This window comes from Schistocerca cancellata, chromosome 10 (assembly GCF_023864275.1).
Source record: "Schistocerca cancellata isolate TAMUIC-IGC-003103 chromosome 10, iqSchCanc2.1, whole genome shotgun sequence".
Lineage (NCBI taxonomy): Eukaryota > Metazoa > Arthropoda > Insecta > Orthoptera > Acrididae > Schistocerca > Schistocerca cancellata.
In genome coordinates, this window is record NC_064635.1 from 28,736,460 (window position 1) to 28,757,593 (window position 21,134).

The 21,134-nt window shown below is 45.6% G+C and overlaps 1 protein-coding gene and 1 non-coding gene across 4 annotated transcripts in view; both read left to right on the forward strand.

Moving 5' to 3' along the window:
• LOC126106353 (interference hedgehog-like) overlaps positions 1-21,134 on the forward strand; it is a 672,512-nt gene that overhangs the window by 548,904 nt on the left and 102,474 nt on the right. For all 3 annotated transcript variants that reach the window (XM_049912604.1, XM_049912605.1, XM_049912606.1), the window contains exon 2: positions 390-481. In XM_049912604.1, coding sequence (XP_049768561.1) covers positions 403-481 — 79 coding nt within the window. In that variant the 5' untranslated portion in view covers positions 390-402. The remainder of the gene's footprint in view (positions 1-389; positions 482-21,134) is intronic.
• On the forward strand, positions 18,540-18,613 carry Trnar-ucu (transfer RNA arginine (anticodon UCU)). Its single transcript has one exon. It is a non-coding gene; the product is annotated as a tRNA-Arg (tRNA).

The following is a 21,134-nucleotide window of genomic DNA, read 5'->3' on the forward strand; positions in this document are numbered from 1 at the left end:
TATGCCAGTTTGCTTTATAATATATCACCATAAATGATGGGTAGTTGAAAACGTGCTAGTGCTTCTGAAGTGAAACCATCTCCTTAAACTATTGATTGTTTACTGTTTCCCAGTTTTTTTCTTGTTTTCGTTGCTTGCTGTGATAATAAAGGTTAGTTTTGTGAAAAATTTTAAAAATATATTCGAAAGAGAAACAACGACCTTAAAAGTATTGAATGTTTACTTTAAGCCGATTTCTTCTCGTATTCGTTGCCTACATTGATAATAAAGATACTTTCGCAAAAAAAAAATTTGAAGTTATATGTTTTCCATGTTGCTGGGCTCAAAGTTTTTAAGATGTAGCAGACCTGGTGCCACACTGCTGACGGCTTCTTTTGTTGTGTTGGCAGGAATGCGGCCAGCATGGCGGTGTCGCAGGTGCTGTGGCGGCTGTCCGCCGCGCCTCTGCTGTTGGCGGCACTGACCGTCGTCCGCGCTGCAGGTGAGACAGTAGGGAGCGTCAGTTCAACTGTTCAATTGGCGTTCAAGATATGGTTACGAAAACTGTGGGAGGATGAAATTTTTGAAGAGAAGCAGACCAAAGCAGGCCAACTCCAGAGATCGTTAAGATAATCATCTTTTATTGTTCCATCTCAAATGTAAATTTTTAATTAGATTACATGTTTCGATCACTCTGGATCATCTTCAGATTGAAGTAGTTGCGCAGCAACCCGTCTGGTGTACTCATGACCATATATCGGAATGCTATAATGGGTTTGAAGACACACGAATGTGTTGTTGCCAAACGTTGTTACTGACTTGGCCATTACACAGAAAATTTTTTCCGCTATTGCAGAAACTTGTAGGTACAAACGTACTCGTGAGTGCCTCATTTGAGTGGGCGTCTTTCCTGAACAGTTTCTTCTCTTATAAAGATTACTAAACTGTTACCTCGGCTGTAGCCGGCCGAAGTGGCCGCGCGGTTCTGGCGCTGCAGTCTGGAACCGCGAGACCGCTACGGTCGCAGGTTCGAATCCTGCCTCAGGCATGGATGTTTGTGATGTCCTTAGTTAGGTTTAACTAGTTCTAAGTTCTAGGGGACTAATGAGCTCAGCAGTTGAGTCCCATAGTGCTCAGAGCCATTTGAACCATTTGAACCATGGCTGTACTGGTAGTAACAGTAATGGCTGAAGTTGCGGGATTGGCACTTCTTGTCTTCTTTTGTGTCATCAGTCTTCTCTATGGTTCGATGTGGCCATCACGATTTTCTCCACTGTGCCAACCTCTTCGTCTCACCCAACCCTCAATTATTAGTCCAATATACTCCAATCTTTATCTTCGGCTAGAACCAGGTATGGAGCATGGGAAGAGTCGCTGATTAAATACCTTTGTGCTCGCTGTAATTAGTCTAATATTGTAGTTGCCAGAAGAGGGAAAAATAAAAGTGGCAGATCAAGAGCGAAGCGCTCGGATTAAGAAGGGTGTAAGGCAATCTTTCGCCCCATACAGTTCACTCTATAGGATGTCCCAGAAGTATTGCGTCAAGCTTCGATGGGTTGCAGTGGGTGTCTGAAGGAACAAATGGGGTATAGGAACCCATGCCCAGAAACGTAATCCAACGTCGCTAAAGAGCATAGAAGTTATCGACGCCGGCGCCTGCCACTAGGCAACCCCATCGCCAGCAAACGTGACTTTATACGCTGACGGATCCTATGCAGAACGTCTTACAATGTTGTTTGTTATTCTGCGGCTGCGATTGATTGTCACGATCGCCGGTCAAGAAGATGCAGGCCTGTGTAGACAGGCCTTGTCCGATATGAATGCGATGCTGTTTTCCCTCGGTTGATGACGACTTCGGACATGGGTTTCCATCCACAGTTTATTTTTCTCCTGTAACCATCTAAAATCTTCAATGGTTTTCGGTACACAGGAGAATAACACCACTTAGTGCCATACTAGTGCAGCATCCATGCTGTCACAGATATTGTTAATCTGGTAGACGTTTGGGACAATCTTCAGTCTATACAAGCGGCTATTCATGATATCGTAAAATATGTTAAGTATCAAAATATCTGGCATCCAACGAATACAGACTACTTAAGAGAAATCGAAAGGAGGATGCTGTCAACAGGGAATGTCCGCAGCTCGTGGTCGTGCGGTAGCGTTCTCGCTTCCCACGCCCGGGTTCCCGGGTTCGATTCCCGGCGGGGTCAGGGATTTTCTCTGCCTCGTGATGACTGGGTGTTGTGTGATGTCCTTAGGTTAGTTAGGCTTAAGTAGTTCTAAGTTTTAGGGGACTGATGACCATAGATGTTAAGTCCCATAGTGCTCAGAGCCATTTGAACCATTTTTTCCAAAAGGGAATGGTAAGATATGAGCCAATCAACATCCCTCGACCGTGTGTTTTAGTTTCTAGAACATACATTTTTAAGATGCTTTAGCATGCTCGAAGGCAACCAAAACCATCAAGGATTCAGTTGGAGCTGTCAAAGGACTGTCAGTGAGATTTCGCAACACATTGTGGGAAAACAGAGAAACCAAATTTTACTTATGGCCTGAACATTATACTTGTAAAATTGTACAAGAAACGAAAACTGAAACAGAAACAGATCGCCGACCGGAGTGGCCGAGCGGTTCTAACCGCTACAGTCTGGAACCGCGCGACAGCTACGGTCGCAGGTTCGAATCCTGCCTCGGGCATGGATGTGTGTTCCACATATTCACCAAGCACATTGAGGCACTTATCATAGCGGTGGACAAGCTCTGAAAGACCTTCGTCGTAAAACTCTGCCGCCTAAGAATTCAACCAGTGTCACGCTCGCCTGGATTTCCGCGTCGTCATCAAAGCGCTGCGTTGCAAGCCAGTTCATCATCTTGGGAAACAAGTGGAAGTCGCTTGGTGCGAGATCGGGGCTGTAGGGCGGATGAGGGAAAATTTCCCATTTGAATGAATTAAGGAGCTCTTTAGTGCGGTTTGCCGTGTGAGGTCGGGCATTGTCGTCTAAAAATATAATTTTGGACGTCAGCTTTCCTCGGCGTTTGTTTTGAACTGCTCTTCTAAGGCTGTGCGAAGTTTGACAGTACCGGGCAGAATTTATGGCTCTCCACGTTCGAGAAAATCAATAACGAGCACACCTTGCCTATCCCAAAACACTGTAGCCATCAACTTCCTTGCTGACAAGGTTTGCAAATATTTTCTTGGTTTTTTTTCGAGGAGGGGGGGGGGGGGCTTTGGGCGCCCCCACTCCATGGACTGTAAATTTGTGTCGCAACTGACGTGTTGCACCCAAGTGTCGTCACCAGTTACGATTTGATCCAGTAATGAATTACTATGTTTGTGGTAGGCCTCCAGAAATGTCAACGTTGCCCCCATTCGCTGTTCTTAATGGTGCTTTGTAAGCATTTTGGGCACCCACTCCTAACTTAGTTTCACAATGCCAGCACGGTTATTATGTGTTTAAGGTAGAAACTGATATCTCCGAAAGTACTGAAGTTATTGATTTGAAATTTTAACAGTGAGGTTGTCAGAATTAAATTCTCACTTTGCAGCGGAGTGTGCACTGATATGAAACTTCCCAGCAGATTAAAACTGTGGGCGGGAACGGGACTCGAACTCGGGACCTTTACCTTTCGCGGGCAAGTGCTCTAACATCTGAGCTACTCAAGCACGACTCATGACCCCTCCTCACAGATTTATTTCCGACAGTAACTCGTCTCGTACCGTTCAAACTTCACAGAAACTCTCCTGCAGACCTTGCAGAACTAGCACTCCTGGGAGAAAGGATAATGCGGAGACATGGCTTAGCCACAGCCTGGGGGATGTTTCCAGAATTAAATTTTCACTCTGCAGTGGAGTGTGTGCTGATATGAAACTTCCTGGTGCATTAAAACTATGTGCCGGTGCGAGACTCGAACTCGGGACTTTAGCCTTTCTCAGCAAAGTGTTGTACGGCTGTGCTAATTTTTATCCACTTAACATGGTGTGAGGTTCAACGTAAACTGAACACATTGCACAAGAAAAAGATTTTTAAGACCTGAAGACAACTGCAAAGTTCGTTCGAAACTAGTTGTCTTAAATTAAAAAAAAATATTGGTATAAAATGCGTGTTTAAACCACCATCAGCGAAAGGCAAAGGTCCCGAGTTCGAGTCTCGGTCGGGCACACAGTTTTAATCTGCCAGGAAGTTTCATATCAGCGCACACTCCGCTGCAGAGTGAAAATCTCATTCTGGAAATATCCCCTAGGCTGTTGTCCGCAATATTCTTTCTTCCAGGAGTGCTAGTTCTACATGGTTCGCAGAAGAGCTTCTGTGAAGTTTGGAAGGTAGGAGGCGAGATACTGGCAGAAGTGAAGCTGTGAGGACGGGGCGTGAGTCGTGCTTGAGCTCAGATGGCAGAGCACTCGCCCGCGAAAGGCAAAGGTCCCGAGTTCGAGTCTCGGTCCATCACGCAGTTATCATTTGTCAGGAAGTTTCATATCAGCGCACACTCCACGTTGTTGTTGTGGTCTTCAGTCCTGAGACTGGTTTGATGCAGCTCTCCATGCTACTCTATCCTGTGCAAGTTCTTCATCTCCCAGTACCTACTGCAACCTACAACCTTCTGAATTTGTTTAGTGTATTCATCTCTTGGTCTCCCTCTACGATTTTTACCCTCCACGCTGCCCTCCAGTACTAAATTGGTGATCCCTTGATGCCTCAGAGCATGTCCTACCAACCGATCCCTTCTTCTGGTCAATTTGTGCCACAAACTCTTCTTCTTCCCAATTCTATTCAATACTTCCTCATTAGTTATGTGATCTACCCACCTAATCTTCAGCATTCTTCTGTAGCACCACATTTCGAAAGCATCTATTCTCTTCTTGTCCAAACTATTTATCGTCCACGTTTCACTTCCATACATGGCTACACTCCATACAAATACTTTCAGAAACGACTTCCTGACACTTAAATCTATACTCGATGTTAAAAAATTTCTCTTCTTCAGAAACACTTTCCTTGCCATTGCCAGTGTACATTTTATATCCCACTGCACACTCCGCTGCAGAGTGATAATCTCATTCTGGATTACATTTATCATTACTTAAATAATGTGTAGAGCATGTCATGAATATCAGTAACCAATAATAACAAGCGTACACACACCAGTCCTGTGATCTTCTCTCTGCTCTGTGTACGCTTGTTACTAGTATCTTAGCTTCTAACAGTTCTGTGTGGTATATCGATATTCATGACGTGCTCTACACATTATTTAAGTAATGACAAATGTGATGTGGGTTAAACCATTTTAATCCTTATCCGTGAAGATGACCCATGACTTAAACCGGTCGATGTTTGGGTTTAAAATAAAAGCAGCTGATGGTTAAACACGCAGTTTATACATTACTTGACGGCTGTTGATAGACACCTTCCAAATATGTTTAAAAAATCTTTTATACGATCTAGGCTGTTGAATGTTTTTAGCACTTCAGATGCGATTTCATCACTTAAACTTTGGAAACTTACTGTTCATGAGCTAAAAAATAAATTGAAATTTTTTAAAAAAATTTCTTTCAAAAATTCAATCTTGATCACACCACGTATGTTTCAAGAACGTAGGTGACCGGTTTCGTTCATATCATATGACCATCATCAGACCTGTAATTTAATTTAGAAAGTAATAGAAACCTTACTAGATTGACAATACAATATGACAAAATGCTTATAAGGATAAAATACAATAAGACTTGTTATACCAATGGCAACCTTCGAAGATGGTAGGTGGAGCACTCTTGTCAGCTGCTGTGATGTCAACTGGTGCCAGCGAGTGACCGGCATACGCTTAAGTACGAAGATGCTCCGCCTACCTCTTCTCCCTCTACCTCACGTCAACCAATCAGTGCAGAAAATCATAGGACCCAGTTCTATCCATGGTAGAAATGTACCTTAGAACAGTACATAAATATTTATATCACAATCTTAAACTTCCAACTAGAAGTATTACGAAATATAACTCCATTTTTGATAAATCAGTTTTATGACATTTAAAAAAATGTATGTAATATCATACCACTCTGCAGCTGATCATTCCATTATTACATATATCTCCAGTGCCAAATAATGTTTATATAAGACAGACAGACTGAATGTAGCATAGGTGTATACTTGCAGTCAAGTCTCAACCCACATATCGATGTTGTTGTTGTTGTTGTCTTCAGTCCTGAGACCTGGTTTGATGCAGCTCTCCATGCTACTCTATCCTGTGCAAGCTTCTTCATCTCCCAGTACCTACTGCAACCTACATCCTTCTGAATCTGCTTAGTGTATTCATCTCTTGGTCTCCCCCTACGATTTTTACCCTCCACGCTGCCTTCCAATACTAAATTGGTGATCCCTTGATGCCTCAGAACATGTCCTACCAACCGATCCCTTCTTCTGGTCAAGTTGTGCCACAAACTTCTCTTCTCCCCAATCCTATTCAATACTTCCTCATTAGTTATGTGATCTACCCATCTAATCTTCAGCATTCTTCTGTAGCACCACATTTCAAAAGCTTCTATTCTCTTCTTGTCCAAACTATTTACCGTCCATCTTTCACTTCCATACATGGCTACACTCCATACAAATACTTTCAGAAATGACTTCCTGACATTTAAATCTATACTCGATGTTAACAAATTTCTCTTCTTCAGAAACGCTTTCTTTGCCATTGCCAGTCTACATTTTATATCCTCTCTACTTCGACCATCATCAGTTATTTTGCTTCCCAAATAGCAAAACTCCTTTACTACTTTAAGTGTCTCATTTCCTAATCTAATACCCTCAGCATCACCCGACTTAATTCGACTACATTCCATTATCCTCGTTTTGCTTTTGTTGATGTTCATCTTATATCCTTCCTTCAAGACACCATCCATTCCGTTCAACTGCTCTTCGAAGTCCTTTGCTGTCTCTGACAGAATTACAATGTCATCGGCGAACCTCAAAGTTTTTATTTCTTCTCCATGGATTTTAATACCTACTCCGAATTTTTCTTTTGTTTCCTTTACTGCTTGCTCAATATACAGATTGAATAACATCGGGGGGAGGCTACAACTACTGCTTCCCTCTCATGCCCCTCGACTCTTATAACTGCCATCTGGTTTCTGTACAAATTGTAAATAGCCTTTCGCTCCCTGTATTTTACCCCTGCCATATCAATATGATGCCACAATGCCAAAGACCTTCACAACATCGTTGACTTGAAACCGTTGTGGTAGCACCGCCTTAGCCCATAGAGGGCACACTAAGTACACATCGTCTGTACAGTTATTTTTAAAACTTTTAATTGATATTTTACACAATATTTAAGTAGTTCCATGGTTGTAAAGAGATATTTTATATACATAACTCTTTTTATGTTATTATTGTGCTTTTTTTTACATTTTGACGGTTATGTGAACCCGTTTTACACTGATTGGTTGACGTGAGGTAGATAGAGAAGTAATAGAACTCAGTACGTTGTCCTCGTTGGTGAGTGTTCAACGGAGGTGGCGGTATCATCTGAAGTGCCCCAGGGAATTACACTTGCGGGTGAAGCAGCAGTCCGACATTTACAGAAATCCTCACGACTGCGTGAGAGGATTTGCAACTCATTTCAGAAACGAGTTCAACGTTGCATTCAGACCCACGGACAACATTCCGAACACCTGCTTCAACGTTTAGAGATGCCATGTTTTCCTAGACGGTGATGAACCGCAACAGAAAATGTCTCGTTATCTCGACAACGATTGATTTGTGTATCCATGTTTATTGGAGCTTTTTAGTTACTTTCGGCCTGTACTTTCCAAGTGTGAATTATTGATCATCACTTCTGAACAACCTGTATACCACCGGAAAAATTCCCCTATATGCTTCTGTTTAAAAGACTCTGACTGAAAAGTGGGGTACCAGCTGCCTCATCCTACCATCCTTTATGGATTTTCCCAAAAATTTTGGCATGCGGACATACATGCGTCTTTTTAACAAGCTCCTCTAACTAACTCGTTCACACCCACTAGTTCATCACCGTAAGTCTTTCATACCCAACCACTCCCACTTCCCGATTCCAACCCACCCATTCAGTCCAACTCGTTATCATCATCTCTTTGTATCTCTCTAACTGTCGGTCGCTGTCCTCCTCTCACAGCCACAGTCCCCTTCGCTCTGTCCTACTAATACCATCTCCTCTCAATGTCTCTATCTATTGCTCTCTCTTACGTCCACTATCTCATTCATTCTTCCCACTACTGCTGTTCCCCCCACTTTCTCTATCTGCGTCTTTCTCGTTGCCCATGTAGTAGACTCTCTCATTATCACTGGCTCCGATGCACTTCGACTTTCTCCTTCTCTTTGACCCTCTTCCATTGGCACTGTCTCCTCCACTTCTGTTTAACACAACCACTACCTTGGACAAATACAATAGTACAACCTGTAGGCTTGCCTACCATCTCCATTTACGTTCATGCTTGCGCTTCTCGAAGTGTCTCCATGATTCTGCCCAACCCATATATGTGGGACGCAGATACGTGTGTAAGTTCTGCATGTGCTTGTTGAACGACTGCGTTCCACGAACTGAACAATGACTTCGTCTGCTCTCTGTTCATTCGCTCGTTCAGATGTTATATGACTACTGGGCACAGTAGCAGTCTCAGATACGCGGGCCTTCAGTAAGTAGTGCAACACTTTCTTTTTTCTTGACCAGTTTTGGTTGAAAAGATGCGGAAATTGTTACGGGATCGTAGAATATTCCGTGTTCAGCCCCTATAATTTCATGAAATTCCGGTAGGATGGATCGATGGAGGGAGAGGGTTGTATGGGCGCACGACGGCATGGTCTTCAGCGTCCGCTCAGTAAAAAATTGAGACGGGTGTCAAGAAAATACTCAGAAGATAAAATAGAACGGAAAACACGGGTAACAAGCTTGCAAAAATATGTGCCTTCCCATACCGAAGCTGGGACGAAGCATGCCGTCAGCAGTAAAACACGGACAACAGAGGAAGAAAGTAGTGCAACACTTTCTTTTTTCTTGACCAGTTTTGGTTGAAAAGATACGGACTTTGTTACGGGATCGTAGAATATTCCGTGTTCAGCCCCCATAATTTCATGAAATTCCGATAGGATGGATCGAGGGAGGTAGAGGGTTATATGGGCGCACAACGGCAAGGTCTTCAGCGTCCGCTCAGTAAAAAATTGAGACGGGTGTCAAGAAAACACTCAGAAGATAAAATAGAACGGAAAACACGGGTAAAAAGCTTGCAAAAATATGTGCCTACCCATACCGAAGCTGGGACGAAGCATGCCGTCAGCAGTAAAACACGGACAACAGAGGAAGAAAGTGTTAGAGGGAGCTAAAACAATATAGCAGATGGAAGTGGCTGGTTGACCGCAAGGAAAAGAGGGAGGTGCCAGGCACTCTGCAATACACTAAAACCTCCAGCCTAAAAGTTGAGGCCACGGTCGCAGGTTCGAATCCTGCCTCGGGCATGGATGTGTGTGGTGTCCTTAGGTTAGTTAGGTTTAACTAGTTCTAAGTTCTAGGGGACTAATGAGCTCAGAAGTTGAGTCCCATAGTGCTCAGAGCCATTTGCACCATTTTGAACTAAAAGTTGAGGCAAGAGTCCAGACACATCGCAAAACTTTAAAACCCTAGCCACACACGTCTCATCATTTGCTAAAACACAGGGCAGATCCCTATCAAGTTGTCATGCAGCCCTTGCATCACAGTATAAAATGCAGTCTGTTAAAATGTGCCGGACAGAGATGTGTACACTACAAGCATCACAAAACGGGGGATCCTCCCTCCGCAATAGAAAGCTATGCGTGAGAGGACAGTGCCCAACCCGAAGACGCGTGAGGGTCACTTCTTCCCGCCTGAGCAACCGGCAGGAGGAACGCCACGGCCGAGTTGTTGACTTCACCAACCGCAGTTCACTGCCCGTCACCGCCAGCCATTCTTCCTCCCACAACTCCGTGCGCTTCTTGTGGAGTGCAGAGATGACTGACTGCAAGGGGATAGGACACTGGACCGCATCCTGCTCTCTGCAGGCCTCCTTGGCAGCCCGATCACCCTGTTCATTGCCCATTGACCAGGCACCCAGCAGAAGGACCCTCCTTACCCCGCCGTTGGAGCAGGCAAAGTTGGTCATATATCAGTTGGACCATCTCCTCAGTTGGGTACAGATTCTGCAATGATTGTAAGGCACTAAGAGAATCCGATAGGTGGCGGCGCTATACGAGGTGCATTCAAGTTCTAAGGACTCCGATTTTTTTTTCTAATTAACTCCTCACCCGAAATCTATGAAACTGGCGTTACTTCTCGACGTAATCGCCCTGCAGACGTACACATTTTTCACAACGCTGACGCCATTATTCCATGGCAGCGGCGATGGCTTCTTTAGGAGTCTGTTTTGACCACTGGAAAATCACTGAGGCAATAGCAGCACGGCTGGTGAATGTGCGGCCACGGAGAGTGTCTTTCATTGTTGGAAAAAGCCAAAAGTCACTAGGAGCCAGGTCAGGTGAGTAGGGAGCATGAGGAATCACTTCAAAGTTGTTATCTACATCTACATCTATACTCCGCGAGCCACCTTACGGTGTGTGGCGGAGGGTACTTATTGTACCACTATCTGATCCCCCCTTCCCTGTTCCATTCACGAATTGTGCGTGGGAAGAACGACTGCTTGTAAGTCTCCGTATTTGCTCTAATTTCTCGGATCTTTTCGTTGTGATCATTACGCGAGATATATGTGGGCGGTAGTAATATGTTGCCCATCTCTTCCCGGAATGTGCTCTCTCGTAATTTCGATAATAAACCTCTCCGTATTGCGTAACGCCTTTCTTGAAGTGTCCGCCACTGGAGCTTGTTCAGCATCTCCGTAACGCTCTCGCGCTGACTAAATGTCCCCATGACGAATCGCGCTGCTTTTCGCTGGATCATGTCTATCTCTTCTATTAATCCAACCTGGTACGGGTCCCATACTGATGAGCAATACTCAAGAATCGGACGAACAAGCGTTTTGTAAGCTACTTCTTTCGTCGATGAGCCACATTTTCTTAGAATTCTTCCTATGAATCTCAACCTGGCGCCTGCTTTTCCCACTGTTTGTTTTATGTGATCATTCCACTTCAGATCGCTCCGGATAGTAACTCCTAAGTATTTTACGGTCGTTACCGCTTCCAATGATTTACCACCTATGGCATAATCGTACTGGAATGGATTTCTGCCCCTATGTATGCGCATTATATTACATTTATCTACGTTTAGGGAAAGCTGCCAGCTGTCGCACCATGCATTAATCCTCTGCAGGTCTTCCTGGAGTACGTACGAGTCTTCTGATGTTGCTACTTTCTTGTAGACAACCGTGTCATCTGCAAATAGCCTCACGGAGCTACCGATGTTGTCAACTAAGTCATTTATGTATATTGTAAACAATAAAGGTCCTATCACGCTTCCTTGCGGTACTCCCGAAATTACCTCTACATCTGCAGATTTTGAACCGTTAAGAATGACATGTTGAGTTCTTCTAGGAAATCCTGAATCCAATCACAAACCTGGTCCGATATTCCGTAAGCTCGTATTTTTTTCATTAAACGTAAGTGCGGAACCGTATCAAATGCCTTCCTGAAGTCCAGGAATACGGCATCAATCTGCTCGCCAGTGTCTACGGCACTGTGAATTTCTTGGGCAAATAGGGCGAGCTGAGTTTCACATGATCTCTGTTTGCGGAATCCATGTTGGTTATGATGAAGGAGATTTGTATTATCTAAGAACGTCATAATACGAGAACACAAAACATGTTCCATTATTCTACAACAGATTGACGTAAGCGAAATAGGCCTATAATTATTCGCATCTGATTTATGACCCTTCTTGAAAATGGGAACGACCTGCGCTTTCTTCCAGTCGCTAGGTACTTTACGTTCTTCCAGCGATCTACGATAAATTGCTGATAGAAAGGGGGCAAGTTCTTTAGCATAATCACTGTAGAATCTTAAGGGTATCTCGTCTGGTCCGGATGCTTTTCCGCTACTAAGTGATAGCAGTTGTTTTTCAATTCCGATATCGTTTATTTCAATATTTTCCATTTTGGCGTCCGTGCGACGGCTGAAGTCAGGGACCGTGTTACGATTTTCCGCAGTGAAACAGTTTCGGAACACTGAATTCAGTATTTCTGCCTTTCTTCGGTCGTCCTCTGTTTCGGTGCCATCGTGGTCAACGAGTGACTGAATAGGGGATTTAGATCCGCTTACCGATTTTACATATGACCAAAACTTTTTAGGGTTCTTGTTTAGATTGTTTGCCAATGTTTTATGTTCGAATTCGTTGAATGCTTCTCTCATTGCTCTCTTTACGCTCTTTTTCGCTTCGTTCAGCTTTTCCTTATCAGCTATGATTCGACTACTCTTAAACCTATGATGAAGTTTTCTTTGTTTCCGTAGTACCTTTCGTACATGATTGTTATACCACGGTGGATCTTTCCCCTCGCTTTGGACCTTAGTCGGTACGAACTTATCTAAGGCGTACTGGACGATGTTTCTGAATTTTTTCCATTTTTGTTCCACATCCTCTTCCTCAGAAATGAACGTTTGATGGTGGTCACTCAGATATTCTGCGATTTGTGCCCTATCACTCTTGTTAAGCAAATATATTTTCCTTCCTTTCTTGGCATTTCTTATTACACTTGTAGTCATTGATGCAACCACTGACTTATGATCACTGATACCCTCTTCTACATTCACGGAGTCGAAAAGTTCCGGTCTATTTGTTGCTATGAGGTCTAAAACGTTAGCTTCACGAGTTGGTTCTCTAACTATCTGCTCGAAGTAATTCTCGGATAAGGCAGTCAGGATAATGTCACAAGAGTCTCTGTCCCTGGCTCCAGTTCTGATTGTGTGACTATCCCATTCTATACCTGGTAGATTGAAGTCTCCCCCTATTACAATAGTATGATCACGAAACTTCTTCACGACGTTCTGCAGGTTCTCTCTGAGGCGCTCAACTACTACGGTTGCTGATGCAGGTGGTCTATAGAAGCATCCGACTATCATATCTGACCCACCTTTGATACTTAGCTTAACCCAGATTATTTCACATTCGCATTCGCTAATAACTTCACTGGATATTATTGAATTCTTTACTGCTATAAATACTCCTCCACCATTGGCGTTTATCCTATCCTTGCGGTATATATTCCATTCTGTGTCTAGGATTTCGTTACTGTTCACTTCCGGTTTTAACCAACTTTCCGTTCCTAATACTATATGCGCACTATTTCCTTCAATAAGAGATACTAATTCAGGAACCTTGCCCTGGATACTCCTGCAGTTTACCAACATTACGTTAACTTTTCCTGTTTTTGGTCTCTGAGGACGGACGTTCTTTATCAACGATGATAATGTCCTCTCTGGTAAGCCGTCAGGTATTTTATCGTTTCGCCCAAGGGGGGGTCCCTCTAACCTAAAAAACCCCCGTGTGCACGCCACACGTACTCTGCTACCCTAGTAGCTGCTTCCGGTGTGTAGTGCACGCCTGACCTGTCTAGGGGGGCCCTACAGTTCTCCACCCAATAACGGAGGTCGATGAATTTGCAACCATTATAGTCGCAGAGTCGTCTGAGCCTCTGGTTTAGACCCTCCACACGGCTCCAAACCAGAGGACCGCGATCGACTCTGGGCACTATGCTGCAGATATTAAGCTCAGCTTGCACTCCGCGTGCGATGCTGGTTGTCTTCACCAAATCAGCCAGCCGCCGGAAGGAACCAAGGATGGCCTCAGAACCCAAGCGGCAGGCGTCATTCGTTCCGACATGTGCTACTATCTGCAGCCGGTCACACCCAGTGCGTTCAATAGCTGCCGGAAGGGCCTCCTCCACATTACGGACGAGACCCCCCGGCAAGCACACCGAGTGCACACTGGCATTCTTCCCCGACCTACCCGCTATTTTCCTGAGGGGCTCCATAACCCGCCTAACGTTGGAGCTCCCTATAACTAATAGGCCCGCCCTCTGTGACTGTCGGGACCTTGCCGGAGAATCGGCCACTGGCCCAACAGGCGAGGCATCCTGTGGTGGCTCGGAAACGATGTCATCACCACTAGGAAGCACCCCGTACCTGTTGGAAAGGGGTAAGGCAGCTGCCACGCGGCCAGATCCCACCTTCGCCTTTCGGCCAGGCACGCGAGAGCCCACCACTGTCCGCCATTCACCCTGGAGTGATGGCTGACCGGTAAGATGCTCACTGCCGGAAGACGCAGCGACATCAGGGGTTCCATGTGATTCCAAGGCCACCGAAGTAGGCATAGGTCTCACCACAGTTGCCCCAACGCCACTACGAGCCGACGCCTGCGCCTCGAGCTCGATGAGCCTAACAGACAAAGCCTCCACCTGCCCCCGAAGAGTGGCCAATTCTCCTTGCGTCCGCTCACAACAACCACAGTCCCTACACATGACTATGTTTACCCTACCCTATACGGTGACAAATTCCCAAGATAATCTTCTGATGAGCTACTCTGATAATCAAGAAACACTCACTGAAATACGAGACGCGAAAACTACGCTAGGTTTTCCCAGAAAAACTATTTAAAAGCTAAGCGCAGCAAATAAGTACAAAAACGCTTTATACAAACAGTACTCGCTGCTGCTGGTGCTCTCGCTCTGGCTGTCACAAGACAACTGCTGATTCAAGTGACTAGTGGCTAACGGCCGCGAAACAAACAAAGACGGTTTTAGGGCGCTTTCTGTTCTAAACGATCAAGAAAACACTAAGAAATCTAACACGAAAACTACGTAAAGTTTTATCAAGAACTGTTAGTTACTATGCAGAGCAGATAAACACAAATAGAATCCCTTCCTTAGTGGAAGGTCGTAAACAAAATGCAAAATAAACGCTTTATACAAACAGTACTGTGCTGCTGCTGGTGCTCTCGCTCTCGCTGTCACGAAGAAACTGTTGCGTAACATTAGCTCGACGTGCGGGTGCGTTGTCTTGGTGAAACAGCACACGCGCAGCCCTTCCCGGACGTTTTTGTTGCAGTGCAGGAAGGAATTTGTTCTTCAAAACATTTTCGTAGGACGCACCTGTTACCGTAGTGCCCTTTGGAACGCAATGGGTAAGGATTACGCCCTCGCTGTCCCAGAACATGGACACCATCACTTTTTCAGCACTGGCGGTTACCCGAAATTTTTTTGGTGGCGGTGAATCTGTGTGCTTCAATTGAGCCGACTGGCGCTTTGTTTCTGGATTGAAAAATGGCATCCACGTCTCATCCATTGTCACAACCGACGAAAAGAAAGTCCCATTCGTGCTGTCGTTGCGCGTCAACATTGCTCGGCAACATGCCACACGGGCAGCCGTGTGGTCGTCCGTCAGCATTCGTGGCACCCACCTGGATGACACTTTTCGCATTTTCAGGTCGTCGTGCAGGATTGTGTGCACAGAACCCACATAAATGCCAACTCTGGAGGCGATCTGTTCAACAGTCATTCGGCGATCCCCCAAATCAATTCTCTCCACTTTCTCGATCGTGTCGTCAAACCGGCTTGTGTGAGCCCGAGGTTGTTTCGGTTTGTTGTCACACGATGTTCTGCCTTCATTAAACTGTCGCACCCACGAACGCGCTTTTGACACATCCATAACTCCCACACCACATGTCTCCTTCAACTGTCGATGAATTTCAATTGGTTTCACACCACGCAAATTCAGAAAACGAATGATTGCACGCTGTTCAAGTAAGGAAAACGTCGCCATTTTAAGTATTTAAAACAGTTCTCATTCTTGCCGCTGGCGGTAAAATTCCATTTGCTGTACGTTGCTGCCATCTCTGGGACGTATTGACAATGAACGCGGCCTCATTTTAAAACAGTGTGTGTGTTTCTATCTCTTTCCAGTCCGGAGAAAAAAAATCACGGGCCTTAGAACTTGAATGCACCTCGTACGTAAACTTCAATATGGGGCTATAACAGTGGTTCAGTCCAAGTAGAAAACTGTCACTGACTTTCCTTTGGCGGAAAACTAGGGCATCGCAGATGTTCATAGGCATTTCCAGAATGTCTACGGAGACCTGTCAGGCAACAAAAGCACGGTGAGTCGTTGAGCGAGGCATCTGTCGTCTCACCAAACCTGTCCGATCCCCCGCATGCTGGCCAGCAGCACAAAGCTGTTACCCCTGTAGTGTTGGAACGTGCGGACACTCTCATTTGATGCGATCGACACATCACAATCGAACATACCGCTGCTCAGCTGGATGTCTCTGTTGGTAGAGCTGACACACATGTCAACCAGTTGGGGTACTCAAAGGTGTGTCGCCACTGGATTCATCGCCATCTAATGGAAGACCATAGAGAGCAAGGAAGGACCATCTGTGCGGAATTGCTTGCGCGTTACGAGGCTGATGGTGAACATAGTCACAGGCGATGAAACTTCGGACATCAGAATTAAGCGGAAACAAAATGGGCATCCATAGAGTGGCGCCGCTCCACCACACATCTGAAGATAAATTTCAAAGCCGCACCGTCAGCTGGTGCAGTCATGGCGACGGTCTTCTGGCACTCTGACGTGGTTATTTTGTTTGATGTCCCCCCTCCTGGTGCAACGATCAGCTCTCGAGTGTATTGTGCCACGCTCAGGAAATTAAAGAAACGACTCCAGCGTCGCCGAGCGGCTCTAGGCGCTTCAGTCCGGAACCGCGCTGCTGCTACAGTCGCAGGTTCGAATCCTGCCTCGGGCACGGATGTGTGTGATGTCCGTAGGTTAGTTAGGTTTAAGTAGTTCTAAGTCCAAGGGACTGATAACCTCAGATGTTAAGTCCCATAGTGCTCAGAGGCATTTGAACCATTTAATGTTCCTGTCGGGTTCGAGTTCCGGTCCGGGGACACATTTTCAGCTGTCCCTGTCGAGGTATGTCAACAACACTCGCCGGCAGCTGAGGGTTTCAATTATCATTTATTCTAGGGAAGCTGCACGGTCATCAATGGCATCTGTTCTTACGAGAACAGTTACTATCTTCATATACGAGGGCAGTTCAATAAGTAATGCAACACTTTTTTTTTTCTGAAACAGGGGTTGTTTTATTCAGCATTGAAATACACCAGGTTATTCCGCAATCTTTTAGCTACACAACACTATTTTTCAACGTAATCTCTATTCAGTGCTCCGGCCTTACGCCACCTTGAAATGAGGGCCTGTATGCCTGCACGGTACCATTCCACTGGTCGATGTCGGAGCCAACGTCGTACTGCATCAATAACTTCTTCATCATCCGCGTAGTGCCTCCCACGGATTGCGTCCTTCATTGGGCCAAACATATGGAAATCCGACGGTGCGAGATCGGGGCTGTAGAGTGCATGAGGAAGAACAGTCCACTGAAGTTTTGTGAGCTCCTCTCGGGTGCGAAGACTTGTGTGAGGTCTTGCGTTGTCACGAAGAAGGAGAAGTTCGTTCAGATTTTTGTGCCTACGAAAACGCTGAAGTCGTTTCTTCAATTTCTGAAGAGTAGCACAATACACTTCAGAGTTGATCGTTTGACCATGGGGAAGGACATCGAACAGAATAACCCCTTCAGCGTCCCAGAAGACTGTAACCATGACTTTACCGGCTGAGGGTATGGCTTTAAACTTTTTCTGGGTAGGGGAGTGGGTGTGGCGCCACTCCATTGATTGCCGTTTTGTTTCAGGTTCGAAGTGATGAACCCATGTTTCATCGCCTGTAACAATCTTTGACAAGAAATTGTCACCCTCAGCCACATGACGAGCAAGCAATTCCGCACAGATGGTTCTCCTTTGCTCTTTATGGTGTTCGGTTAGACAACGAGGGACCCAGCGGGAACAAACCTTTGAATATCCCAACTGGTGAACAATTGTGACAGCACTACCAACAGAGATGTCAAGTTGAGCACTGAGTTGTTTGATGGTGATCCGTCGATCATCTCGAACGAGTGTGTTCGCACGCTCCGCCATTGCAGGAGTCACAGCTGTGCACGGCCGGCCCGCACGCGGGAGATCAGACAGTCTTGCTTGACCTTGCGGCGATGATGACACACGCTTTGCCCAACGACTCACCGTGCTTTTGTCCACTGCCAGATCACCGTAGACATTCTGCAAGCGCCTATGAATATCTGAGATGCCCTGGTTTTCCGCCAAAAGAAACTCGATCACTGCCCGTTGTCTGCAACGCACATCCGTTACAGACGCCATTTTAACAGCTCCGTACAGCGCTGCCACCTGTCGGAAGTCAATGAAACTATACGAGACGAAGCTGGAATGTTTGAAAATATTCCACAAGAAATTTCCGGTTTTTTCAACCAAAATTGGCCGAGAAAAAAAATGTGTTGCATTACTTATTGAACCGCCCTCGTATAGTTAAATGGCTACCCGGCCATTGACCTTCGTCAGTGCGAATGCGCATAGGTTGCCCGAACTCTTACGGGAATCGTCACCTTAGTGGGTGCGAGTAACGAGTGGTTGGGCAAAGTATCTATTAGGAACGTTACGTATGTAGACTTGGGAATGTGGGTCTCACGAGAAGCGTGCACGGGATAAGTCCCTACAGCCGCCCTATTCATCTGTGTCCTCGGTGGCTCAGATGGATAGAGCGTCTGCCGTCTAAGCAGGACATCCCGGGTTCGAGTCCCGGTCGGGGCACACATTTTCAGCTGTGCCTATCGAGGTATGTCGTCCGCCCCCGGTAGCTGAGTGGTCAGCGCGACGGAGTGTCAATCCTAAGGGCCCGGGTTCGATTCCCGGCGGGGCGGAGATTTTCCTCCGCTCAGGGACTGGGTGTTGTGTTGTCCTAATCATCATCATTTCATCCCCATCGACGCGCAAGTCGCCGAAGTGACGTCAAATGGAAAGACTTGCACCAGGCGAGCGGTCTACCCGACGGGAGGCCCTAGTCACGCGACATTTCATTTCATTTCATCGAGCTATGTCAACAACACCTGTCGGCAACTGAGGGTTTCAATTAATTATCATTTATTCCAGAGAAGCTGCACGGTCATCAATGGTATCTGTTCTTTCGAGAACAGTTACTATCTTCATACACTTATTGTCTTATATAGGCGTTGCCGACCGCAGCGCCGTATTCTGCCTGTTTACATATCTCGGGGAAGATCAGTTTGGATTCCGTAGAAATACTGGAACACGTGAGGCAATACTGACCTTACGACTTATCTTAGAAGAAAGATTAAGGAAAGGCAAACCTACGTTTCTAGCATTTGTAGACTTAGAGAAAGCTTTTGACAATGTTGACTGGAATACTCTCTTTCAAATTCTAAAGGTGGCAGGGGTAAAATACAGGGAGCGAAAGGCTATTTACAATTTGTACAGAAACCAGATGGCAGTTATAAGAGTCGAGGGACATGAAAGGGAAGCAGTGGTTGGGAAAGGAGTAAGACAGGGTTGTAGCCTCTCCCTGATGTTATTCAATCTCTATATTGAGCAAGCAGTAAAGGAAACAAAAGAAAAATTTGGAGTAGGTATTAAAATCCATGGAGAAGAAATAAAAACTTTGAGGTTCGCCGATGACATTGTAATTGTGTCAGAGACAGCAAAGGACTTGGAAGAGCAGTTGAACGGAATGGATGGTGTCTTGAAGGGAGGATATAAGATGAACATCAACAAAAGCAAAACGAGGATAATGGAATGTAGTCGAATTAAGTCTGGTGATGCTGAGGGTATTAGATTAGGAAATGAGACACTTAAAGTAGTAAAGGAGTTTTGCTATTTGGGGAGCAAAATAACTGATGATGGACGAAGTAGAGAGGATATAAAATGTAGACTGGCAATGGCAAGGAAAGCGTTTCTGAAGAAGAGAAATTTGTTAAAATGGAGTACAGATTTAAGCGTCAGGAAGTTATTTCTGAAAGTATTTGTATGGAGTGTAGCCATGTATGGAAGTGAAATATGGACGGTAAATAGTTTGGACAAGAAGAGAATAGAAGCTTTTGAAATGTGGTGCTACAGAAGAATGCTGAAGATTAGATGGGTAGATCACATAACTAATGAGGAAGTATTGAGTAGGATTGGGGAGAAGAGAAGTTTGTGGCACAACTTGACCAGAAGAAGGGATCGGTTGGTAGGACATGTTCTGAGGCATCAAGGGATCACCAATTTAGTATTGGAGGGCAGCGTGGAGGGTAAAAATTGTAGAGGGAGACCAAGAGATGAATACACTAAGCAGATTCAGAAGGATGTAGGTTGCAGTAGGTACTGGGAGATGAAAAAGGTTGCACAGGATAGAGTAGCATGGAGAGCTGCATCAAACCAGTCTTAGGACTGAAGACCACAACAACAACAACATACATATCTCTGTATTTGAATACGCATGCCTATAGCAGTTTCTTTGGCGCCTCAGTGTAAGGTAGCGTAGGGCCGTTGCATCGAACGGAGACTCGAAAAATTGTGTTTTGTAGCGAAAAGTTTGGAGAATAATATGGTGTATTGGAAACTGTAAAACCAATCCGCTTTCAGAAAAAAAAAAGTGCTGCATTGCTTACTGAACGCCTCTCGTAGAGAATCATGATTGCCACAATCAAGTATCTTCGATAGGTCACAGTGTCACGGTGCTCGGGGAGGGGATGGTGGGGGTTGAAAGCAAAATAACCCGTGGAAAAGCCGGTTTCGTCATACGCGGTCTGTATAGCCTCCTTCCAGACAGGTTGCGGCGGCGACTCCGCATTTGGAGGCTGCGATGACGACCAGGCCGGCGGAGAAAGCCGCTCAATGGAGCCGCAGCGGTCCCCGAGCGTCGCGCGGTTCTCGGAACCCCAAACCGGCCTCCAGAGACAGTAACAGCCGCCGCCGCCGCCGCCGCCGCCGCCAACCGTCCATCAGCGTCCCGCCACTGCACTCACAGCCACCAGGCCTTCCCGCCCATTCAGCTTTCGCGGGCAGAAATGCGAGCCCGGCGGCCGCTCCATTCACAAGCGTGGCCTCGCCCCTTTTCACAGACGGAGAAACCTCTTCCATTTCTGCTGACGGCGGAAAGTCGCACCTCCCTGGCCTCGTTCGGTCACTCTACGACGCCGTGCTGAAAAGTAATGCCTCCGAATTGTTTACGTGAATATTTAAGGCTTTTTAAACTGGGGTCGCTCATGAAATTGAACAAAAGTATAAATTTTCAATTTCAAAATTTTTCTTTCAAAAATTCAGTCTTGATCACACC